Genomic DNA, 23,422 nt, shown 5'->3' with positions numbered 1-23,422 from the left:
TGTTGCTATGCTTTTTGCTTTCTGAAACGCAGGAGGATAAAAGAACACGGAAATGGGAGGAATTGGTTATCTGAGTGTTGTGTATCGTCTATGTATCTTATCTCTATCTACATGTTGACTCTTCCCCTGTCCTTGTTTCGCTTTCTCTTGTCCTTTTACTTCTACCCGAGTGATTTGTCTCGTGTGTGCTCTGACGTACTGTCCTATCGATCTCATCTTGTCAATTTCAACAAGGGCAAGTAATATATCGATGCATTAGTTCGCGATCAATTCCCGATTGTAGTAAGCTGACCGTCGAGAACCGAGTCGGTTTCTTCGGGTCGGATATGTAAGTGAGTAGGTATTCACGAATTTGTCAATCCACTGGATGGGGGGCGGGATATGGTCCAATGAACCCTTGCATCAACTAGGTGTGTTTCCTTGGTAGTCACGAGGTATACAAGCGTTGCTCAATTTTCCAAATCGGGCTCGAGTTATTATATCCTTTTCCCCAAGCGTCTGCATAGGTACTATGTACTCAATCATTCAGAAATATGTCCAATAAGCTGAGCATTAGCGGCAGCGGCTTCTTCTGCGGCGAGGCGGGCCTGTTGGTTATGCCATGCTGCAGAGGTGCCCATTAGTTCTCCTCCGTCCTCGTCGTCTTCCTCTTCTTCGTCTTCGAGTTCTTCTTCTTCTTCTTCTTCTTCTTGCTCTTCTTGTTCGTCGTCGCCAACCTCTTCCATGTTGATGTCTTCTTCTCCTTCTTCCTCCTCTCCATCTTGCTGATCGTTTACGACATCAACACCTTCTTGATTTTCGACGTCGCCTTCTTCTTCCTCTTCGTCCAGCTGATTGGCTTGACCCTCCCGTTCTTCTTCTTCTTCTTCTTCTTCTTCTTCCTCCTCCTCCTCGCCTGCACCCTCATCGCCCATCTCTTCATCTTGTTCATCTTCGTCATCTTCTCCATCCTGACCTACCGCTACGGCCTCAATGTCCGAAGACGACGATGACAAAGCCCTGCTGGCTTCAGGCATCTTGGCAAGACCAGGGAACATTAGCCTAGGAGGCTGCGGCTTCGGCTTCGGTTTGCTACCAGGAATGCCCTGAGTGACGAGTTCCTCGTCGACATCGCTGAGTTCGCTCTCGTCGGATTCGTCGTCTGCGTCTGACGAAGCTGCTGCTCCAACCGCCGAGGCATCGATGCTGCGGCGACCGGACATGGCCTTTATGCTGGCTGATCTGGGACGGTATTCGATCACTACTTGGACCTGGCCGCTCGTGGATGGGCGGGATTTGACAGTGGTGGGAACAGGGGCGACTTTGCTGACGCAGGCTTCGGCGCACAGCCTGATTTCTCGTCTTCCGATGCCAGGCTTACGCTTTGTCTGTTGCTGTTGTGATGAGGTGGGTGCTGCGCCGTCCGACGCCGCGGCGCCTGGGACAGGGGTCGCTTCTGCTGTGGGTGTCGCGACAGTCGACGGCTGGGTAGTGACGGGTGTTGAAGCTTCTGTGTTGCCCTCGATATTCATCAGGTGGCTCAGCTTCATCATCGGATTGCGAGGCGGACTCGGAGGAGGATGAGTTGTGGCTGGAGCCGACTCGTCTCTAAATTTGATCTCGGCGTCGGTGGTTTCCTTTTTCGACATCTCTTCCGCCTCGCGTGACTCTACTGTTGACCACAGCTGCTGTCCTACGGTATCGTAAAGACAGGCATATGCATCTCCAACTAAATCATCGATGAGTCCGGCCTTCATCAGACCTGCGTTGATCTTCTTCAGTTCAAGAGCTTCTTGCATTGCGGTAAGCGTAGGAGAGGTCGATGAAGGATCCTGACACCACTTCTCCAACAAATCTTTGCGGCGTTCAAAGTCTTCGTGAGTGATGGCACTAAAAACGGCTGTTTCGTGTCCAAGTGGTATAGCACCAAAGCTGCGCAAGACCTGAGACCGACGTTAGCATAAGCAGGAGACATGGCCAGGATGAACCTACCCGAAGATACGATTGGCAGATGTCTTGCCATACCGCGGCATGTTCGTATATATCGACCTGTCGCTTGCGGACCCTGCGTGCCAGTCCGTCAAGCCCCGTTCTGTCGTCCAGCTGGTCCAGCAGGCGCGCAAAGAAGCGAACGTAACGTGCCGAATAGACAAAATGCCGGCCCTGGCGTTGGTGCTCGGGCTTCCAGATCTGCAGCTGCATCGTCTTGGTGAACATCTGCTGTGTCAATTCGTGCTTGGCGGCAAGAATGGAGGCTTTGTCTTTGCCGTCGTGGTAGACTATTGTTGCAGCCTATCATAGTCAGTAAAGTATTTTGTCTTGTGCACAAAATACGACATACTCTTGCTATCATACGATGATGCCAATGTGCCTTGTCTGCAGTTCGCAGGTTCTTGAGCACCTTGAGTATATATTCCTCCCACTCAGGCAGTTCTGACACTGCTTCTACCTTGGCGGCATACGGTGTAGCCTGGAGTATGTCACAAGCTTCATCGGGCTGAGAATATTTTAGTACTGTGGATACGAATGGAATCAGGCGCGGTCCTACCTCCAGGTCGCCAGCTCCGACCATCTTGTGGACAACAGAGACCAATTTGTAATGCGGCTCGAGGATCGGTTCGGACGAAGTGCGTCGAGGATCTTTCTTGGTTGGCAACAGCTCGATGGCTTTGACAATGTCACCGAGGACATCTTCTGGAACAAGTGGCCTGTCTATCTCTCGCGCATCGTCGTCTCGGGAAAACATCTTCCATGTGCACTTTGCCAAGTGGTAATGTAGACTGGGATGAAAGTCAGTGATTATGATGATTAGAAGGTCTAGTGCTATGCAGAACGTACATCCACTTGTCTTGGTTCAGCCTGATGGCTTTGATGAAAAAACCTCTGGCGAGTTTCCATGCAACATAGGGGCTCATAGGTCGAAATGGTATACCCTTGACCAAAGTCTCTGTGCTAAAGAATCTTTCGACTTCGCCCAAGGAGAAGGCTTGCATATCAAAAGGATCTCTGGTGGAAGCGTATAGCCTCATGGCAAAATCGGCGAAAAGCTCGGCCAATTTGGCAGTTGTTTCGGTTCCAGGTTCAGCTGTACGCATGGCCAAAGCGACCGCCATCCTATAGCAATGTATCGCTGCCTTCTGGAGCTGTATGATTTCAGCGGCATTGCTGCTCAGCTTTTCCGCCGACCAAGAGACATGTTCTTCGATTTTAGAGTCGTACGCCTGAGCGATCCTAAACCACGTCTCCCAATTGTCCATGCTGTACTCCAGCTCTTGCATGAACAATGCAACTGCAATGTCGAGATCGTCGGTTGCGGTGGCCGTTGTCCTCTTCTGGGATCTGAATCGACTCAGGTGTATGTAGCCCATGAGGAAATACCATCCCTTGGCCGCCAGTATTGCATGCTCTGCTGGCACAGGATACAGAGTGAGGTTGCCCACGCCATAGACACACTGGAAAACCTCCGAGGGATTGATGGGGGATTTGAGAAAGGTGCGAATGACGTCCCTGTTCTTCATGATTGCGTCTGAAGGCTTTTTCCGCGTCACGAGCGCATGGACCTTCTCGATGGTGTCGCGGATAGGATGCTTGAGGAGGTCGTTCATCTTCATCTTGGAAGCCAGAGTAAGCAGGAGATCGACAGCTTGCATGGCAGAATGCTTGTCGGCGGTGACATCGGGCTGACAGTTGTGCTCTTGCTGGTCATAGTTGGGATTGAGGAACAGCTTCAGATTGTAGAGGTCGTAAAGTATCTGGGCAAACTCGATATCGAAATATTTGTTGTCCACTGATTTCGCTATTCTCATCCGGAGATATTCTTGTTTCAGCATCTTGAGGAAAGCCCTGTTGAATTTGCCGCATAGGCTTCGAGCTCCGAGTACGTTATGCACATTGCGCAAGAAGTCGAACAGGCTGTTGTCGGGAGACTCTACCTTTTCGGGGTTCTGTGATACAGCTTCGCTGACGAGTTTATAGACAAGAATCCACGAATGTAATTGGGTTTCCTGCAGTGCTTTGGTGAAGGGTGAAAAGGTACGTAACGAGGCGCCTGTGGGCGAGGTTGGAGCTGCACGTAGCCCGACACGAATGTCATCATGGAACAACGTGTAGCTGTGCAAGATTTTGAGCAGGTCGATGATTGCTTCGAGGCCAGACTTTACCCTCACCATGTCCATGCATTCAAAGGCATTCTCATTCTTGTCGGCAAGAACAACGATACGTCCAATTAGACTCTGCGAGAGGCGGAGGTATTTCAGTAATGTGGTCTGTCTCTCAGCCAGAGGCTTTTCTGTGAACGAGCTACTTTTGATCACTCCCATCAGCATCTCAACTATGCGGAAGTAGCAACAGACGACCATGGGCGGATAGTCGATATTCTCATAAGCCTCTCTGAGACGCTGCCATAGCGAAACGCGGAGCTCGGTGGTACTGCTTTTAAGAAAGTTGACGAGTTCCGGAGATGCAACGGTCAAGTCAATGGTGGAGTCTGCATGTAGCATCTCGAGCAAGGGTTCAAGGCTTTCGATGACAACGGTGTAGTCCTCCTGGTCAGGATTGAAGATCTTGACGAAAAAGTCTTGAGTGGTGAGGCGAGAGAGCTCTCTGTCAATGGACTCGATGGAGAGATATGGCATGACTACATTGTTCTGCAGCTCGATGACTGGTCCGTCCACTGCAACAAAGATGGATCGGAGCTCCTGCCAGCAAGCAATTGTATGTTCGCGGGAGACATCGGAGGCGATGCTGATATGATGGGTCGCCGCCCACAGATAACGCAAATTGAGCTCGTCCTTCAGGCTAGCGCGGTCCAGTAATGTGGTACGCACGTTCATTGCATCGCGGGAAAGGTTAGCCCATCGATCAGTGCGATCGGCTTGGAGGAGGATGGCATCTTGGTCCACACCGCTGTTGGGTAACTTGATGAGGGAATAGACGTCAAGATGCAGTTCGAAGAGTGATTGGATCATGTTGACATCGGCCAAGGCAGCATTCCGAGAGCTGGGGTTGCTCGCAGCTTCTTGGTGTCGCACGAGGCTCGTGTCATGTTCCTGGATTCTTTGATCGAGTATGTGGTAGATGTACTCGTCGATTGTGACGATGATGCGGACAAGGATAGCTTTGAGAGGCTCTTGCCACCTTTGTGAGACGTAGCTGGACTTGCCCTTGGGTGGAGGTGGGGTCAAGCAGCTGGCATCCGGATTCAAGAATTGGGACAGCCACGAGAAAATCACCTCACTCGTGTGTGACCATGTCTTGCTCAGCGATTGCACGTGATCAAGCAAGCCCCCTACCTCGTCGACGCTCGGCCATGGCTCTTGGGACTGATCAGATGTCGAAGGAGAAAGGCCGCTCGGCTGGACGTGAGCGTCGGATGTGGCGTCCAGGTCAGTGTTGGCGAGCAGGAGCGTCCGGGCCATGTCGTCTGAGTAGGCTTCGAGGAAGTGGTAGAGATCGAGACTCGCCCTCTGCGTGGCCCCGACGGGCAAGTGAGCAAAAACCTGGGAATCGGGCTTGGCGGAGGCGCCTCGGAGGGCTTTTCGATCGAGCGTGCGCAGAGTGATGGTGGGCAGATGCAGAGCAGCAAGGAGTTTATCGACAGCATCGACCATGAGACCATCCACGAAATTGAGATCATCCAGCTCCCGCTCGGCTTGCACACTGTCGACGAGAGGTTCATCTTCGAGGATGGAGGCGTCGACATTTGATTCACGAGCACGGACACGCTTACTCCTGCTGCGGCCTGCTTCTGTGGAATCCTGCAGACCGGCGACATCTCCCGACCGTTTTCTTGTCAGTTGAGTTGTTGAGGCAGGGTCCGAGTCGGTGGGTTGTGTTTGAGGCAGCAAAGAGAAGGCGGGCACGGGAGCAGTCGGGGTGCCATCGTCCATGCCGAGGAACTGGGAGGAAGGAAGACTGTCTGGAAGATCGTGTGCGCGAAACGAGGGCAGATTGCCGGAGTGGTCGAGGTCCATGAGGTCGTCAAGGCTGGCTTCAAGATCAAAGACGATGCTCGACGCAGGAATGTGTACGTCAGGGGGGTTAGCATCGCTCACGGCATGTTCAAGAAGGAGCTCTCCCACATGGGTCCAAGTGCGAGGGGACTTGAGAGTGGTGCGCACCGGCTCGTGGGGGAGCTGCGGGGGGACATGACTCCGCTGGTAAGCGCGGAGTGGCTCATACGTGTCCAGTCGTTCTTTCAGCAACTTGGACAGTTTCCGCTGCTTCATGTTCGACAGAGGCGGCTGGAGCATGGACAGCTGGTCGTGCAGATTCATGACGACATCTCTCAGCTGCTGTCCAGCAAGCGTTTCCGCCAGCCCCGGGATGGAAAGAACAGCTTCGATGGCAGCATCGTCAGCATCGAGCACCGCTTCCAGACAATATCGCGCGACTCTACCGCTGCCCAGGAGGTCTCCAACAGCGGCGGTGCGCCTCCAGAGGTCCGGGTCGGTTTCGTCCTTGTCCAGAGACTCGACAAACGAGTTGAGTGCAGCCAGGGCGGCAGTGTGGATTTCTCTCTGTGGCACGTCGCCCGCCTCGTGTTTGATCTTGTACTGCAGCGACTCGAGCAGGAATTGGCCGTGATTCTTTTGTGACAGATGGATGAGCTGCGGCAGAGTCCCGAGCGCGTTCTCCTCGGTTGCGCCGGTGTAGCCCACGACGGCGTCTCCCTCTTGCACCACCTGGCAATCATCGGCATCTGCGGGCGCACCGTACAGCTCGAGTCGCTTGAGTTCTGACTGGGACTCGGGATACTGGAAGATGTCTGACTGGAACAGAGCGCGGTATGCGGCAGCAGTCTGCTTGTACGAACGCGGGCCTTCGGAGTGGAGTCTCAGGGCATCTTGGTAGAGTTTCAGCGCTTCCTCGACCTGGATTTCCTTTGTGTTGTCGATCTCGATGTCTTCCTCGTCGTCGGACTCGATGTTGAGCGCCTTGAACGTCGCCATTGCGATTGCACAGAAAAGAGGGAAGGAGCGGGGAGTGTTCGGTTACTGTCAGGGTAGGTGCGTTGTGTTCTGGCGCACATGGACTGCGGAAGAGTGTGTCGCAACGATGGTCATGAGTCTGTCATGTTTCCTTTACCTTCTCAGTCCGTCCTTATTGTCGGTGCGGATTATTGGTGATGCCCGAAGAGTGTCAATGGGTGCCTTGTTAAAGGATGGAGTTGACTAGGAGTTGACCAGAGGTGTCAGCGGTAGCTCTGGATGCACAGAGGCTTGGTAGATTGCCGTTGTCTGATATATCCAGAAAAGATGTCCTCTGTGTGTTCTCTGATCGAAAAAAAACACAAACAAGATATAGCTGCTGTGAATGAAGAGAGACCAGGAATATCTTAATATCTTACCTACCTTACTTTACTACTGTAGGTTGATCAACTACTGCTATACTGTCTATTGAACCCTAATTCCGAGGGTTTTTTGGTGAATCAGCTCAGATCGATCAAATCGAATCATTACTCTAAAGGCGACCGGCCAATCGCGTCGTGTGCTCGCCGCAATTACAGCTTAGGTAATTACCTCACTTTGTACTGCACTCATTCAACGCGTCGTCTTCTCGGCGGCTCTAGGCAGTGGAGAAGGAAGTAGGAGAAAGAGACAGCGTATTCTACCTACTATGAACAAGTGGAATAACCACACGAGGTTGATCATACTTGTACCTCTTGATTGCTATGGTTCTTGTTGGAGAGACGGACTCGATTTTGATGATTATTTGGTCCAGACTGCTGCTCCCTGCAGGATCGTCTGTGGTATCGCTAAACCAAACTAAGATAAGAAGATTGCGTCGCCTCGCCTCGCCTAGCCTTGTCTCGCGCGTCGTGTCTTGTCTTTGTCCTTGGTCTTGCTCTGTCTTGTCTGCAGGTGGTGTTTGCATCACCGTGTGCAAGAGTGTCTGTGTGTCTGTGTTTTGGGGCAAGGTCAATCGTCTACACTCTAATCCCCGTTGTCCTGTATCTCTATACCATCGTCTGTGTATACCGCATACCTTAGCATTGAGACCGAATCTCTCCCTCTACCAATTGCGCGCCATCTGCTTCACCCTCCTTTCTCCTTGTAATTCAGTCGCCAACGCCCGCATCCCATACACAAACGACCGACGTCCACAATCGCATTGGTCGATTCCGCATCCTAGAAACAAGACCACCTGGCGCGATGGTGTCGTCCGCTGTCCCTGAGTGCGCCCATCCACCCGATCCCGTCAATGTATACCAAAAGACAGTGACTGAAATATGATTGTCCTAGAATCTTCGAGCAAGAGGACAATGCCGCCGTCGAACTGCGCACCGAGGGTCTGCAACACCTGCGCGAGCTGGGACCCCCCGATCTGGTAGAGCTGGTCAAACAGCCCGTCAAGTCTTCCACGGCCAAACCGGTCAGTGTATACCATCACGTCACGGGACAGGACGCCTCGTCGTCGGCCAGTCTTGCCGCATACATCAATACTTTGGTCTACTCGCCGCATGACAAGCAACACAAGGTCGTCTCTGGGCTCTACTGGTATTTCTCTCTTTCTTTCTTTTTGTCTTCTTTCTTTCTTTCTTACCTTCGGTCTTTTCGTCTCACGTGCCTCCCGCTTGCTGACCGACATGACCCATCCACAGCTGCTACAATGCCTTTTCGAGACTCGACATGCGCGTCCAGGTGCAGATCCCCGGCACCGTCGAGAGCTACTGCGTCAACGAGAGGGGCGACAAGTTCGAAGCTTCAGAGGAACAATGGCTCGAGACATATCTGTGCAGCGTCCTGCGCGCCTACTCATATGCAGACGATGGATCAGGAGACACGATCAAGAAGATTGTCGGAGTGAGACGATTCAACCCAATCACAAACACAGAGGCCGAGCACAGGTTCCTCGAGGCTGCAGAGAGGCTGTTCTTCAATGGTATATATTTGGTCCCTTTCTCTCTCTCTTTCTCGGATTAATGCCTAATTGATGGACAAAAGGCTGGCAACTCGGCTCGGATCCCGACATCCAAGTGCCCAACCTCGTGTCCAACCACCTGACCACCGGCCTCCTCGACTACATCCGCACCACCGGCCGCTACACATCAGGCATCAACCTGTTCGAAAAGCTACGCATGCGCGACCCGGAGATCGCCTCTCTACTCGCTCGTGTCTACATCTCTGGCGATGAAGAGGTCAAGGCGGTCCGCCTGCTCCACGAAGCCATCGAACAACTGCCCATGGACTACTCTCTGCTCGACGCCCAGGCCGAGTTCTGCATATCCAAAGGACGAAGCGATCTGGCGCTGGATCTCGCCAGGCGCAGCGTCATCTCCGCCCCCAGCGAGTTCGGCACGTGGGCGAGACTGGTGCAGGTCTACATCAGCATGGAGCAGTGGGACATGGCTCTGCTGACCCTCAACTCGTGTCCCATGTTTACTTACCAAGACAAAGACTCGCCGCGTCTTCCCGATCCCGCCCGTGTGTCGCTGCCTCTTGCCCCCGAGACCATGTGCGACGAGATCGACGACGCCGGCGCTGTTGGCGAGACCGACCTCGTGCACCCGACCTTGCGCAGGCTCAGCGCCGCCCACTACAAGGGCACCTTCCAAAAGGCATACGCCCTCTTGACCGAGATCACCAAGCGCATCGGCTGGGACCAGCTGCTCAAGATCCGGAGTCAGGTCTTTGTCATGGAGGAGGAATATCGCAACGAGCGACAGCACAGCGTTGTGCCCGACCACCAACGCAACGCCAGCACCACCGCCATCCGCAGTCCCACCAGTCCCGGCCCCGACAACTCCAGCTCCAATGCTGCTTCGCACGGTCAAGCAGAGGAGCGACCTTCATCGTCCGGCAGCTCGGCGCCAAACGCCACTTCGCCACGCTTCCTCGAGCCACGTGTCTCCAAACCTTCGCATACCGTCACCGTCGCGCCTCAGAACGAGACTCCCGATCCGCAGCCGCCTGCCGACCCCAACCACACCTCGTACACTCAGTTCCAGCACAAGCGCCTGTGCGAACGCTGGCTCGACAACCTGTTCATGGTTCTGTACGAAGACTTGAGAGTCTACACCATCTGGCGCACCGAGAGCGCGCAGTACGCAGCTCAGAGATTACAATACAAAAAGTCGGGCGAAGAGTGGGAGATACTCGGCGAACTGGCCGAGAGGCTGCACCGACAAGAAGAGTCTGTCGAGGCCTACGCGAATTGCCTCGAGACGAGGTTCTCGCCCAAGGCCATGAAGGGCGTCTTGCAACACCACGAGCGCGCCGGTGATCTTCTGCCTGCTCTGGGTTGCTTGATCAGGTTGATCGCCTGGCAAGCCAAGTGGTATTCAGAGGTACTTTGTTCTTTATCTTTTTTTCTTTTTTGCATCTGGCTGACGCACCAGAATACAGTTCTCCCCTAGTCTCCTGCACACGATCCGCCGACTCATCGAAGACGAGGGTGCGGTCAAGATTCGCAGCATCGTGCAAGCCACCTCGCTGCCTCAGCATATCCTCGACCTCACACACGGTTATGCCGGGCTCTGTGCTCAATTCCGGAGCACGGGCACCGAAGGTTAGAGATCTGAAAAGCCTACGTAGAGTTACATATGACTACAAGGAAAGAGAAAAGAAAGAAAGAGAGATACCATAATCGACTTTTACCTTTGCCATTGCTCGTTATTGGCCATCAGAGCACTTCCGTTGCTTCTGTCCCCGACCTTTAGCTGTCGCTTCTCGTCCTGTGACGTGGACAATGATCCGAGTCTCCTGATCCGACGTTTATACTTTCTCGTCATTTTTCAGGCCGCAGAGCAATCATCTTGCATGGCCCACGCAATAATCGTGTTCTGTCGTTTCAATTCCCGGACTGTTCCTGTCCGGGCCTATTCGAAAGCACTTGACTCGCAGATCCATAGAACCCCCGAAGGCTCGAGAGCTAAAAGGCGGAGCTCTCTTGGAGGCATGACTGTGCCATCTTTCGTCCATCACTTTGACAGCCTTAGAGAGAAAAGACGATACACAGACAGTGCCTCGAGAAGCGTGATCTATCAAGAGAAATCGACCAGAGAGCACAGTACAGTGTTCAATGGTTGTTGCTGGGTGATTTTTCATGTTGAATTCGAAACAATGCTGTACCATCGAGCTACGGGACCTTATTCCGCATCAGGAAGTCTCTCCGTCGATCCCCCTCCCTCTTGCCCCACTATCGACCCACGATGGTCAGACTACGCTATTAATCGTATAGTCAAGGCAAGGGTAGCTGAGCATGTATTGTATGCATCCTTCTCTGAGCAATAGTGGCAGGGAAAAGCATGTCCGCGAACAACGGACCCCGTCAATCCCTCACCTGATCCTGTAGAACCCGAGTAAGTTGAGCTTGTTGCACAGGTATAAGTAGCCTCCGCCAGATCCAACCCTCTCCTCTTTCTTTTCTCCTATCATCCTACTTTCCTCTCGCATACCAGCCTTCAGTCCACGCCAATCACCACTACGGTATGACAACTTCCTCGAAAGGAAGGGCCATCAGTATCAGCTATGGAGTTGTCTTGGGGTCAAGTCGAGTGTAATACAGGTAACGTCTATATGAACAAATGAACTGCCATGAAATTCATGCAGACGGGTGTTCGGTGTTGCCTCTGTTTCTCTCGAAAGGGGCACACTGTTCTGAGATTATACCGTTGAAACTTGATCTGGATAATTCCAGCGAAAGGACTGCTAGCCTTCCCTCTTTCTTTTCCTTGATCCCCAAGGTCAAGTCGTACTGACATGGATTTCCATCAACAGCTCTGTATTTACTCAGACGACCCATACCGTGATCAGATCGAGAAGCAAGAATGTCGACCGACAAGATTACCTTTTTGTCCAACTGGTCGGTCTTGTCTTTTTCTGTCACTGTCTGAAGATAGATGCAGAGTTTCTGGGACTGACACGAAACATGAATACAGGCACGCTACTCCTTACCACGCCCCGGTTTACCTGGCTCAGGCCAAGGGATACTTTGCCGATGAGGGTGTCAAGGTTGCTCTGCTCGAGCCCAATGACCCCAGTGTACGTTTTCTCTTTCCATCTATCACAACACATCAACTTATCTTCGCCGGCAGGACGTTACGGAGATCATCGGCAGTGGCAAGGTCGACTTGGGATTCAAGGCCATGATTCATACTCTGGCAGCCAAGGCTCGTGGCTTCCCCGTCACATCTATCGGCTCTCTCCTCGATGAGCCCTTTACTGGTGTCGTCTACCTCAAGTCTTCTGGCATCACCCCCGACTTCCACACTCTCAAGGGAAAGAAGATTGGTTATGTCGGGGAGTTCGGCAAGATCCAGATTGACGAGCTGACCTCCCACTACGGCATGACTCCCGACGACTACACTGCAGTGAGATGCGGTATGAACGTGGCCAAGGCCATCAAGTCTGGCGCCATCGACGCAGGTATTGGTCTTGAGAATGTCCAAATGCCTGAGCTCGAAGAGTGGCTTGAGGAGCAAGGTCGTCCCAAGTCCGACGTCCAGATGTTGCGCATCGACGAACTCGCCGAGCTGGGATGCTGCTGCTTCTGTTCCATTCTTTACATTGGTAACGACGAGTTCATCCTCCAGAACCCAGACAAAGTCAAGGCATTCATGCGTGCCTGCAAGCGCGCGACCGACTATGTCCTTGCCGACCCCGCCCGTGCCTACGAGGAATACGTCGACATGAAACCCGTCATGAACACTCCCCTGAACCGCAAGATCTTCGAGCGCTCCTTTGCCTACTTCAGCAAGGACCTCAAGAACGTGATGCGCGACTGGAACAAAGTCACCGCTTACGGCAAGCGTCTGGGCGTCTTGCCCGCCGACTACGAGCCCAACTACACTAATGAGTTCCTGGAGTGGGGACTCGAGGCCGACTCCAAGGATCCCACCGGTGACCAGAAGAAGATGGCCGAGCTGCAGAAGCGCGTCGCCAGCGAGGGCGGATACCGTCGTCTCGGCGGGTCCGCCCCGGCCGTTTCCTCTGCTATCGAGATGAAGGCTTGTCTGATGTGAGGAACTTCTTTTGTCATGATCTCAAGCTCTCCTCGATTGCCGGTCTACATTTGAAGTTTCGGAGGACATGAATATCTAACGACTGTTGTCGCGCGTTTCATGCCACAGCACAGCACATCTCACGCTCATTATTGCCGAAAGGACTGGTTTAGAAATGAAATGAAATTCCATGTTCCTGTTAAAGTCCTTGGGATTTTACGGACTTTGACACTTTCTTGACTTCTTGACGCTCTTCCATCCGCTCATGATTGTCTTGACAACATGAAGCACTCTCAATCATAGCCTGCCACGCCGTAAACGATCTGTGGCACGATGCAGTGAAAGAATAAAGGTAAATAGGTAGGTAGATAGGTAAGTAAGTAGGTACGACGAGCACATCGTACCCAATAAGTCCGTATGCCTTGCCCATCCAAGCAACATGGCCAAGGTAGCGATCTACACCCCATGTCACACTCGAACTCTCACGCCTCAAACCAATATTCCAACACTTGACGCGAAGAAGCAAGATGCAGTCATCCTCGACCATAATCCCGACCTACACACACTCTCACGATACCAAACTTATAAAGCAACAAGCATCGATCTGCCACTCGTAAGCAACACCACAGCAAGGCCACAGCAGCAGAACGGCAATAATGACGGCAGTAAGCAAGGAAAGGCGCAGTATGCTAGCGGTCGTAAGCACGCGCACCGCGACAGCAGTAATGTAAGGTGGTAAGCAAGGGGCTGTTCTGTAAGGTACCGTGGATTCCATTCGCGCGACGACAGGTTGGAAGACTGTAAGCATGAATACGCATCTAAGTAGCCATATAAACAAGCAAGTAAGCAGGTAAGCGAATAAGCACCGAATCGCAGATTTGCTTGTCTTCTCTCTGCCATCCCATCCATATGCACTATGCAGTAAGAACTCTGGTTCGACGTTGCCTGTTTTGTGAAGATTTCTGATCGAGAATGGTGTAGAGTGGAGAGATGATCAAATGTAAGAAGTAAGCTCCACGCAGTGGCCGCCGGAGGCAGACATTACTCATAGGTGATGATGATGATTGCGTCGAGTCAGAGTTCTACTCGAGTAACCATGCTGAGAGACGATGGTAGAGGGGGAGAGAGTAAGCTTCACGCAGTGGCCGCCGGAGGCAGACGCTCCTTTACTGGTGATAGTCATTGTTTGTCTCTCATCGAAGACGGAAGGAGATGGCATATGGGACACAAAGTACAGTACGAAGGAGATTGTATTGAGATAATGACGAGAGAAGGAAGACAATAAGAGGGTGATATAGATATCTTTGAATGACAAGAAATGCGAGCGAGCCTCCGACAGTTCAAATGCAAGAAGAAAGCCCCGGCCTGATCCAGTCATACACTCATCCATCCATTCACTCGATTAGACTGTCGTCTTCTTCCGTACCCCGTCTCTCGTATTTTTCCCTCCCTCACGCGCCGCCGAAGATGAGCTGAAAGAAAAGAAAAGAAAAACTCGACAATCAAACTACTCTATAGGCCACTGTCGACCTGGGGGTACAGCATGGTCTTGGCGTACGACTTCCAGTCAGAGCACTGTTGGTTGAATTGTGTCATGTCGGGCATCTGGATGTTGTTCTTGGCCTCGAGGAACTGTACACCGAGACCTTCGCTGATGTGCCATGCGATGTGGCAGTGCTAAAAGAGGAAACATATTAGCTCTGAGGTAAGTAGAGAAGTAGAACAAGGAACTCTTACCATCAACCAGGAACCGGGGTTGTTGGCCACGAAAGCAAGAGCTAACCATCCTCCGCTGGGGAGAGTGGCAGTATCACGACGCGGCGGGTTGGCAAAATTCAAACTTGCGGTCGAGGCATCAAAGACTGCGTTTGATTCCTGACCGAGGACGAAGAAATCGTGTCCGTGAAGATGGATCGGGTGAGCAGGAGGCGGCGAGCCGCTCGCAACCTGGATGATCCAGTAGGTCCACACACCCTCGTTCGGGATCTCGATCATGTCGTATGACTGAGGGTAGCTTGTGTTGCCTGTAGCAACATACTGCAGCGTCGGCGTGTCCCACTTGACAGTCATCGCAGTAGTGTTGAGAGCCCAAAGAACGAGGTTCTGGCCGTTGGCGGTAACTCCTGGGATCTGGAGACCAGTGTTGAGTGTCTTGGCCTGGGCGGAGAAAGTGCTCTGGTCGACAGCCTGCTTCCAGTATGGCACAGTCACGAGATCCTGGCAACCATTCGTGGGAGGGGCAGTGTTGGAATCGGTAGGCGCACTGACTGTAGAGCCTGAGTAGGTGAACAAGGCACGTCCTTTGCCGTTGTTTGCGCTGAAGCAGTCACCAGCGACCTCGGCCCTGAACCAGTAGGTTCCAGCAGTCTGGTTTGCTGTGAACACGACATCGTAACGCTGGCCAATAGCCAGGAGAACCCAGTCTTGTCCGGGCAAAGGCTTCACAGGAATGAAATCTGCAGTCATTACAGTGAAGGGATGGTTGTCAAGCTTGACTCTGATGTAATTCTGTCTTTGGGTTAGTAATCATACAGAAGTCGAAACTGGAATTACTCACATCAACGGAAGTGTTGATCAGTCTGAGACGATGCTTCTTGCCCTTCTGAACCGTGACCTGAGCATATTTGCCATTACCGTTGTTCATGGTACCGTTGACCAAGATGGTATCACCGGCAGGACCGGCACCACCTGTCTGAAGAGCGTTCAAGGTCAAAATATTGACATTATCAGCGTTAGAATAGTACCAATCGCTGACGGGGAAAGCTCCAAGATCAACATCGTAATTCGAGCTTGCCGGTCCATTGATGACAATGGGTCCAACAATGCCCATACCGTACTGGGATGAGTAATGGCTGTGGTACCATGAGGTTCCAAATTGCGTGGCCAAGAAGGTATAGGTCTTGGACTTGCTGGGTGCGATGGGACACTCAGTGATTCCGTTGACACCGTCAGAACCAACCGAGTTCAATTGACGGACACCGTGCCAGTGCATGCTGGTACCGTTGTCTTGCATCTGGTTGTGTACAGTGATACTAATGGTGTCTCCCCAGTTGGCAGTGATGACAGGACCAGGATATTGGCCGTTGACCAGCAAGCATTGCTGATCACCGTGGCCATCTGGGTTGCAAGTGGTGTTGGTGATTGTGAGGTCATAAGTAACAGTCTTGCCAGTAGTCGGGTGCTTCTGATCGAAATCGGTGGCGATACTGTAGCCACTACCCCAGCATGATCGTGTCAAAGCACCATTGGTACAAGCTGCGTCTGCCACTAGTGATGAGGTTGATGAAGCAGATGTTGTGCTAGTAGTTGCACGCTTGACCATCTTTCCCATACCATCCGCTCCCCATAGATAGTTCTGGGCAGGAAGGGCCTCGCCCAGTCCCAAGGAAGCAGACGCCAAGAGGCATAGTTCGACCAGGTTGTGGAACCGCATGATGAGACTCGCCACCGCAAATATAAACAGAGAGCGATTGAGTGAGTTTAGAAGCAATGTCCGAGATCAGGTCTTGGAAACGCAGCTAATGGAAAGCGAAAGTGGATTGCGATCGGACTCAACATGCGGCACTACGAGAAACATATATGTAGTGCCATTGCCACTCACCTACAGATGCAGTTCGACAACTCTCCATCCAAAAGGATGACCCGAATTAGCCATCTCCGGGTCCCCTACGAGCCTGAACAGCCTCGTCATGCAAAGCCGTGTGGGCCACGCGAGGACTGGAGCACTTGAAAGACTACGACACGCTAACGTGCTATAGACGATCCGAGCGACACTCACCCACCGGAATCTATGAGCCACTCCACTGTGTGTCCCGAGAATAGCTGCTGTCAGCACTGTCAACCCACTCACACGGTAGTCCAGAACTTTAAGCCACAGCAAGATCTCAATCTGGGAGAAATGGTCAAGTCTCTTGCTGCATCGAGTAAAACGCTGCAAGGCGTTCCGCGTGGCGGCGGGCATACTGACACGTTAACCCAAAGAAGGCGAGCAGCCGGGCGGGACTTTTTGCTTCATGTGTGAACGTACATCTGTACATGCAGACGATCAATAGTCAAGATCAGGCGTCTGCAATTATCAAACACGACTTCGGGTGGATCCGAGTGGGGTCATCTAGGGAAAGACTGTCGTACACAAGTACTCTCATCAGCAGCCCGAATCAAGTCACAAAGAAGATCTCCGGAAGCATAGGCGGTATAGGACCAACCAGAAGCTAGCCTTTAGTCTGATTTAATGGTCCAAAAGCGCCAGCCCGGAAGCCTTGATTCGAGCCTAGTCGGTCATGGAGATGATCACGAAGTCACCCATTGTCTTGAGCCATGTGTTCATTGATCATGTCGAGAGCTGCAAGCAAATCGAGAAGTAAGCGGAGGATTACTCACATTGCATTGTGGTTCTCGAAGATCCCTACCAATGCCCTTGCAGAAGAGTCCAAAAATAAGTCAAGCAGTGCCAGGATCAAGAGAAGCTTAATTATGCCTGGCGACACGAGCTCACGACCTCGTTTCATAGAACGAACACGCGAAGAATCTTGAGTAAGGGCAGAGATGTAGACGTCAATGGTAGGTACCCAGGAATGATCTTCGAACAGATACGGCTCTCAGCCTTGTCCGGCGCTACTGCAGCTTCGACCGATGGGGGATGGGGATAGTCGGTGGTGAAGACAGAAGGGTGTCAATGCTTTTCCGCAGTAGGATGTGTTGGACGATGCGGGGTACTTCCATATACTTGTACTGCACACTTTCGACTGTCTACACGCAAAACTCTCTGGAGCAGCATCTCTTATTAAGAATACAAGAAAATCGATATAGATTATGCATTGCAGTAGGCCAAGAGACACAGAATGTGCCTAGATGTGTGGTCATGTTATCGAATTGGTGGCAATGTATCGACTTGGCGTCGACTCTGACTGCGTTAGCTTCATCAAGCTTACCTTACTGTAGGTACTCTAGACGGAATATGATTCCAATAATAAATGTCTACTTGGTGAAGTATTCCCCGTAGCTAGCTGATGTACAGCATCCCTGTAAGCACTTAGAGCACTTGTATGTAAATCACATCCCGCCTACACAGATACTTTGCTGATAACTATTATGTACGATAATCCTGCGAGGCTGTCGTGCCTTCGTAGCTTGCAAAAGTAGTCAAACGTGAGGCGATCATTTATTGGTTATTTCCCATCAGCTTTCGCATCGATGGAGATGTATATTCGTAGTATACCTTACCTTATACATGTCCAATATCCAAACGCGGTAAGCACGTAAAGCGGCTCAACCATCTATCACGAAAATGCTTCGTCTTAATGAGCCTCATCGTGCCGCACAATATGCACAGCGCTTCCCTGCACACACTGCATGGTTGACACCTTCATATGCCCAAACTCAAGCTCATCGATAGAAGACACACCCTCACCGACTGCGTCACGGCTTGGACAAGCTTTAGTGGTCTTGGAGCCTCATCCATAAATACTTGCGACGTGCACTGTGCGTGTGGGTTTTTGCCGTCCTCATATATCGGCTCCCCAATGCCCGCTCTCGCCACGTGTAAAACGTCTACTGATCAGCGTGGCGACACGATCACACCTGGGAAGCAAGTAACATAAATCTATCAAGCATACCTTAATAACAAACCGGTCTTGCAGATTTACCCTGCATCCGCCCGCAAATGCAGCACACAACGTTCGTGAGTGGTCATTATATTCTCCGTAGAACTGTTGCGCAAATTGAAGAACCTACCTTATCCTTTCGACGTTCCTGAACTCGTTCGAATGTATCGGGGCATTTATGATGCACCCGACCGCTGCGAACATTTATTTGGGAAATGTATGGAAATGCTTTTCAATTTCCGGATATGCGCAGCTATTCACTCTCCGTCGGCATGCGATGTAGGGCTCCGGAAGCGCCAGCCGACGACACCTGCACGCTTCGGATTCATTGGTCCTACTGAGCTCGACATGTCTCGGCAGATATACTCGAGCTGAACAGACTTGATACAAGGATACTGCTCTTCATTCTCTCCGCTCCGTGGAAAGGTAGAGGGCGTACACTACCCTGATCATCAGTATTGTGGCTGCTCTATTCTCGTCGCTATTGACAACTTGTCGTCGGAATGGGTGGTCAAATTCTAGACCCGGCTTGCTCGGCATCGACGAGTGCTACAGCCTCAGTTGCTCTTGCAATCAAAAGTAGACTCTCTTCGGTCTTCTCGATTGTCCACAAAACAGTATAGTCCAGTCTCATTACTGGTCCATGCTAGATTCTCAGACTATGCACACTGCTCCGACATCGTTGTAGTGATAGCGGCGGTCCCATTACGGTTGACCTACTTCGGAGCCGCAGTGACTTTACCCAGAACAGACCTTTGTGACGTCATGTCATACCATGTTCATCACACAGCGAAGATGATTTTTTGTTACCGTGAGATCCGTCAGGGTAAGCACGCAATTCGAAGATAGTAGAAGAGAGATCGCAACAGAAAAGTGATAAAAATGATCGTCGTGAAATTCTTCTTTTGTAGAGTGCGATACGCACATATCAAATCCGCTTCTGCAGCAGATATAACCGCACTTCCAGAGTGCAAAGGTAGGGCAAGGACATGCAGTCCTTGAGGCAGTATAAAGAGCTGCACGAGTTCGTAAAGGCATATCACAATGGCAAGGCCCGACTCGACCAAACCCCACGATCTCTAGAAGACACGCTCTCTCTATCCGACTCCTTTGCGGGCTCTGTAGATGAAAAGACAGAAAGCAAGCTTGTCGATTGGAACGGGCCGGACGATAAATGTAACCCTCGAAATTGGTCGCGTACCAGACGCTGGGGAGTCTTATTTCTTCTTTGGATAAACGTCTTCGCGCTTGACTGGGCTGGATCTGCAGACTCTCAAGCATCATCGAAAATCTCAGCTCAGTTTCATGTGAGCGAGGAAGCCGAAACCCTGTCCCCGGCGCTTTACAATTTCGGAATCGGTTTTGGAGCGCTCTTTGCTGGGCCTATATCTGGTAAGCCAATAGTGCTTGAATGAGGAATCATCCTAAGGGGCTCACCATAACAGAAACTGTCGGAAGTAATCCCATATACATCGGCTCGAGATTCTTTCAATTGTGCTGGCTGATTGGAGTGGCACTCTCTCCGAATTTTGGTGCGAAGTGTGTCTTTCGGTTTCTTGCTGGTATTGGAGGTAGCATCCTCCTTGCCATCCATGCTGCCAGTGTTGCAGACCTATTCAGCATCGTGGAGAGAACTGTGGCTTGGCCGGTGATTGTTCTCGCGTCTTTCTATGGTCAGTCCTGTTGTGTTTGCTGTTGCCCATAAGGAGACTGTTGACTTATATGACTAGGTCCTGCTTTATCGCCACTAGTGGGTGCATGGATCGCACAATCCAATGTCAGCTGGCGCTGGACAGAATGGATACCCGTCATCATCTCCGGATTCACGCTCCTATTCACGGTGTTTCTCCTGCCCGAAACATTTGCTCCTATCTTGCTACAATGGAAGGCAAAACACCTGAGAGCAGTGACTGGTGATGAGAGGTATCTGTCCGAAATCGAGCGACAAGCTTCAGTCGCACAACGCTTGAAGGCCGCTCTCTTGCGGTCCTTGCACATGCTGACGAAAGAGCCAATCGTGCCTCTTCTCGGCTTCTGGCTTGTTCTGGTCTATGTCGTCGTCTACGGATTTCTCCAGGGCTACTCCTTCATTTTCGGCGACACTTATGGTTTCAAAAGAGGTCTGATCGGAACCTCCTATGCCGCCATTCTGACAGGCGTCACATTGTGGACGTGTTCAGTGCCTGTATACGTCCATCTATATAATAGAAAGGTCATCCAATTGGAGCGTGAGAATGGTGACGAAGGCATGGATTTAGCGGCCAAAACATACCGGGTCGAGATCTGCCTGCGCCAGAGTATCGTCTGTGGATTGCAGTCCCCCTGGCTATCTTGCTTCCCATCTCGCTGTTCTGGCTCGGCTGGACGAACTATGCTTCGATTTCGCCGTGGTCTGACTTGGGTGCCGTGACACTCTTCAGCGTGTGCTGGGCTGGCATTTACGTGGCTGTTTACCAGTATATCCTAGATGTTTGTAAGTGGTTACCATGATGTCCTTATTGACTATAAAAGTGTTGACGCCTCTCGATACAGATGGCATATACGCCGGGTCCGCTTTGGCAATCGTCACTTTCTTCAGGTACTGGTCATCCGCTTTGATCAATCTTGTGGCTCGACCTTGGTACTCGAATCTCGGTGTCCATTGGGTCATGACCATCATCGGATGCTTAGCAGTGTTACTAGCACCGGCGCCGTTCTTCTTGTTCAGATATGGACCCGCTATTCGAAAGAAGAGTCGGTTCGCCAGTCGATATGCTAGACTCGAGAATGAACGCAAGAAGATCGGTCGTGCGACTAGATGGACATGAGTAGCATAGTTAGTCTTTGTATTACGAGTTATTACGACAAATGAAATGTCAGTGTAAGCCTTGTCGTTCAACTTTGCCATCGCATCTGTTGTATTGCATTGGGTAGACAGCGAGACTCGGTCTTGACTTGGATAGTCCGACGTATGTTGCAGACGTTCTGGACCATGGTGGATATGGTCGGATGGTAAATCCACGCTCATCCAGACATGAATTCATAGCGCACTTTTGTACCAGCTCTACAGAGCAGTGCATCTGCGCCACATCTGGGGCCTGTATCACCATAGTCTCCATACGGGCCACTCATCGTTCAGACGCACCACGAATCCTGTTGCCAGTCAGCAGGTCGCAATGTCGTCAGTCATGTATAGCCCTTGTACGTTTCATTGTCACAAGATCACTATATGCAACCGATCATGAGGGAACGCGTAGAATCTGGTGGCGGGAATGATATACATTCAGATGCCAGGTGTAGGTATGTTATTCTCCAGACCTCTGCTTCCGCCACTACTAACAAAGAGGCATGGTCACATTTCGTCCTCAAGATTCATCGTCGTCACTTGCCACCAGCTCAGTTGTGGATCTGCGCCTGCAAGCCAGGGACGATTTCCAGATCCTTGCTGTCGTAAAAGTACTTGCCGTCCTTTGTGATCTGGGGCGTCTTCTTCCTTCTTTGCTGCTGGCTCTGTCTCTTTGTGACCCACTCCTCCATGGTCAGGTGTTGACCGATCTCGGTGAGTGCGTTGGTCTTGAGGCCTAACTTGTTTAGGACAGGGCTGTTGGTGATAGGCTCGAGCTTGACGTGGTTGTTTGGTCTGGATGTGAGAATGGATCATTAGCATTTGTTGATGCGGAGGATTAACTTCAATAACACATACCGGGCGAAGTATAGTACGCCCAAACGATCAATATGAGCCTGATCGGCAGGAGGGGCGTGGACCCTATGGATACTCGACTTGATGTACCCACCCGTGAGCGCAGTCAATGCGTCACAAGTGTTGATGGTAATGGTGGCATCTTGAGGCTTGACCCACTTCCACTGACCCTCGTTGTTGAGGATCTGGAGTGCGCAAACGGGTTGACGGAAGAGAAGAGTAATGGAACCCAGATCCGTGTGGCCGGGACTGTACAGTTCGCCTACGCGCTCGTTCTCCTCGGGAGTGCGGGCGGAGTAGTGCATGTAGCGGAGATGGTCTTCGCCGCGGTCATCGTACCGGTGGTCAACTACCAGTTGATCCTCGTCGGGAAGCTCGAGCAGGATGGCAAAGAGCTTGAGGAGCTTGACTACAACCTCTTTGTGGCATCTCTAGGAGGGCCTTATATCAGCTTCGGGTAGGTAACGACTAGTACACGAGACTCACGCGGCTGAAGTCTTCGATCTCTTCAATGTGGTCTTGAAGGATTGCTGGTTGCGGTCGGGGGTGGAATCCGTCAAACTTGGGCAGGTTGTAAGTTTGGATGTTGTCGGTCAATTTAGGGCCCAGACTGGAACATTATCGTCAGTAAGAAGCAAAGATAGACATCAGTTCTCAGCTCTGTGCCCACCTTCGCATTCCTGCGGGTCTGTAGCCATTGTAGTCTCCACTCTCGAGGGCTTCTAGGTTGTGGAACTTTAGCTTCTCCTCAAGAGGCAAGTTGTAAAACTCGCGACCGAGGGCAAATTGTCTGTCGACTTCTTCTTGACTGATGTTGAAGTTCTTGACATAGAAGAAACCTTGATCAATCGATGTCAACATACGAGACGACACATTTCCTTCATGGGAGCGTACTTACCGACGTGGCGGACGGCATGCTCGAGCTGCGAGACAAGAGCCTCCTTGCCGTTAGGCTGGTCAAACAAGCTTAAGTCAAGAGTTACAAGCTCTGCCCAGTCCACTAAGAGTGCTATATCAGTATGTGAAGTATCTTCTGGTTGGTATTTGGTAACCTACAGTCTGCCTTGGTCACAGGGATCTGCTCATACGGTGATAGTTCTTTTGCAGCAGGCATATTTGATGTTATTTGTTTTGCACTTGTGACAGTTTGTGAAAAGGACAATGTTTCTTACAAGTAGTTTTACAGTTCACTGAACTGGCTCAGCGAGACAGTTACAA

General features: G+C 51.5%; 6 protein-coding genes across 6 annotated transcripts; 3 read left to right on the top strand and 3 right to left on the bottom strand.

Annotated features, from left to right (window-relative positions):
- Positions 1 to 521: 521 nt before the first annotated feature.
- Positions 522 to 6,929, bottom strand: AAFC00_006081 (uncharacterized protein; the record flags this gene model as incomplete). The annotated part of the gene is made up of 5 exons (XM_069345975.1): positions 522 to 1,922; positions 1,972 to 2,271; positions 2,321 to 2,476; positions 2,528 to 2,759; positions 2,818 to 6,929. 5 exons carry the CDS (start codon positions 6,927 to 6,929, stop codon positions 522 to 524), a joined length of 6,201 nt encoding a protein of 2,066 aa, XP_069198178.1.
- A 1,203-nt stretch (positions 6,930 to 8,132) lies between these two features.
- Positions 8,133 to 10,493, top strand: AAFC00_006080 (uncharacterized protein; the record flags this gene model as incomplete). Its single annotated transcript, XM_069345974.1, has 5 exons — positions 8,133 to 8,155; positions 8,223 to 8,477; positions 8,582 to 8,862; positions 8,925 to 10,267; positions 10,326 to 10,493. The coding sequence occupies 5 exons, from the start codon at positions 8,133 to 8,135 to the stop codon at positions 10,491 to 10,493; spliced, it is 2,070 nt and encodes a 689-aa protein (XP_069198177.1).
- Positions 10,494 to 11,749: 1,256 nt separating this feature from the next.
- AAFC00_006079 (uncharacterized protein) lies at positions 11,750 to 12,943 on the top strand (the record flags this gene model as incomplete). Its single annotated transcript, XM_069345973.1, has 3 exons — positions 11,750 to 11,784; positions 11,861 to 11,963; positions 12,017 to 12,943. 3 exons carry the CDS (start codon positions 11,750 to 11,752, stop codon positions 12,941 to 12,943), a joined length of 1,065 nt encoding a protein of 354 aa, XP_069198176.1.
- A 1,491-nt stretch (positions 12,944 to 14,434) lies between these two features.
- AAFC00_006078 (uncharacterized protein) lies at positions 14,435 to 16,355 on the bottom strand (the record flags this gene model as incomplete). Its single annotated transcript, XM_069345972.1, has 3 exons — positions 14,435 to 14,599; positions 14,660 to 15,430; positions 15,480 to 16,355. 3 exons carry the CDS (start codon positions 16,353 to 16,355, stop codon positions 14,435 to 14,437), a joined length of 1,812 nt encoding a protein of 603 aa, XP_069198175.1.
- Positions 16,356 to 19,514: 3,159 nt separating this feature from the next.
- AAFC00_006077 (uncharacterized protein) lies at positions 19,515 to 21,332 on the top strand (the record flags this gene model as incomplete). The annotated part of the gene is made up of 5 exons (XM_069345969.1): positions 19,515 to 19,917; positions 19,971 to 20,198; positions 20,256 to 20,771; positions 20,843 to 20,998; positions 21,058 to 21,332. The coding sequence occupies 5 exons, from the start codon at positions 19,515 to 19,517 to the stop codon at positions 21,330 to 21,332; spliced, it is 1,578 nt and encodes a 525-aa protein (XP_069198174.1).
- A 568-nt stretch (positions 21,333 to 21,900) lies between these two features.
- AAFC00_006076 (uncharacterized protein) lies at positions 21,901 to 23,318 on the bottom strand (the record flags this gene model as incomplete). Its single annotated transcript, XM_069345968.1, has 6 exons — positions 21,901 to 22,144; positions 22,208 to 22,635; positions 22,691 to 22,814; positions 22,875 to 23,043; positions 23,103 to 23,204; positions 23,261 to 23,318. The coding sequence occupies 6 exons, from the start codon at positions 23,316 to 23,318 to the stop codon at positions 21,901 to 21,903; spliced, it is 1,125 nt and encodes a 374-aa protein (XP_069198173.1).
- Between the last annotated feature and the right edge of the window lie 104 nt (positions 23,319 to 23,422).

This window comes from Neodothiora populina (genome assembly GCF_041146345.1).
Source record: "Neodothiora populina strain CPC 39397 chromosome Unknown canker_contig_6, whole genome shotgun sequence".
In the NCBI taxonomy this organism is placed as follows: domain Eukaryota; kingdom Fungi; phylum Ascomycota; class Dothideomycetes; order Dothideales; family Dothioraceae; genus Neodothiora; species Neodothiora populina.
Note: the sequence above shows the minus strand (reverse complement) of the source record. Positions and strands in the feature narration are given on the sequence as shown.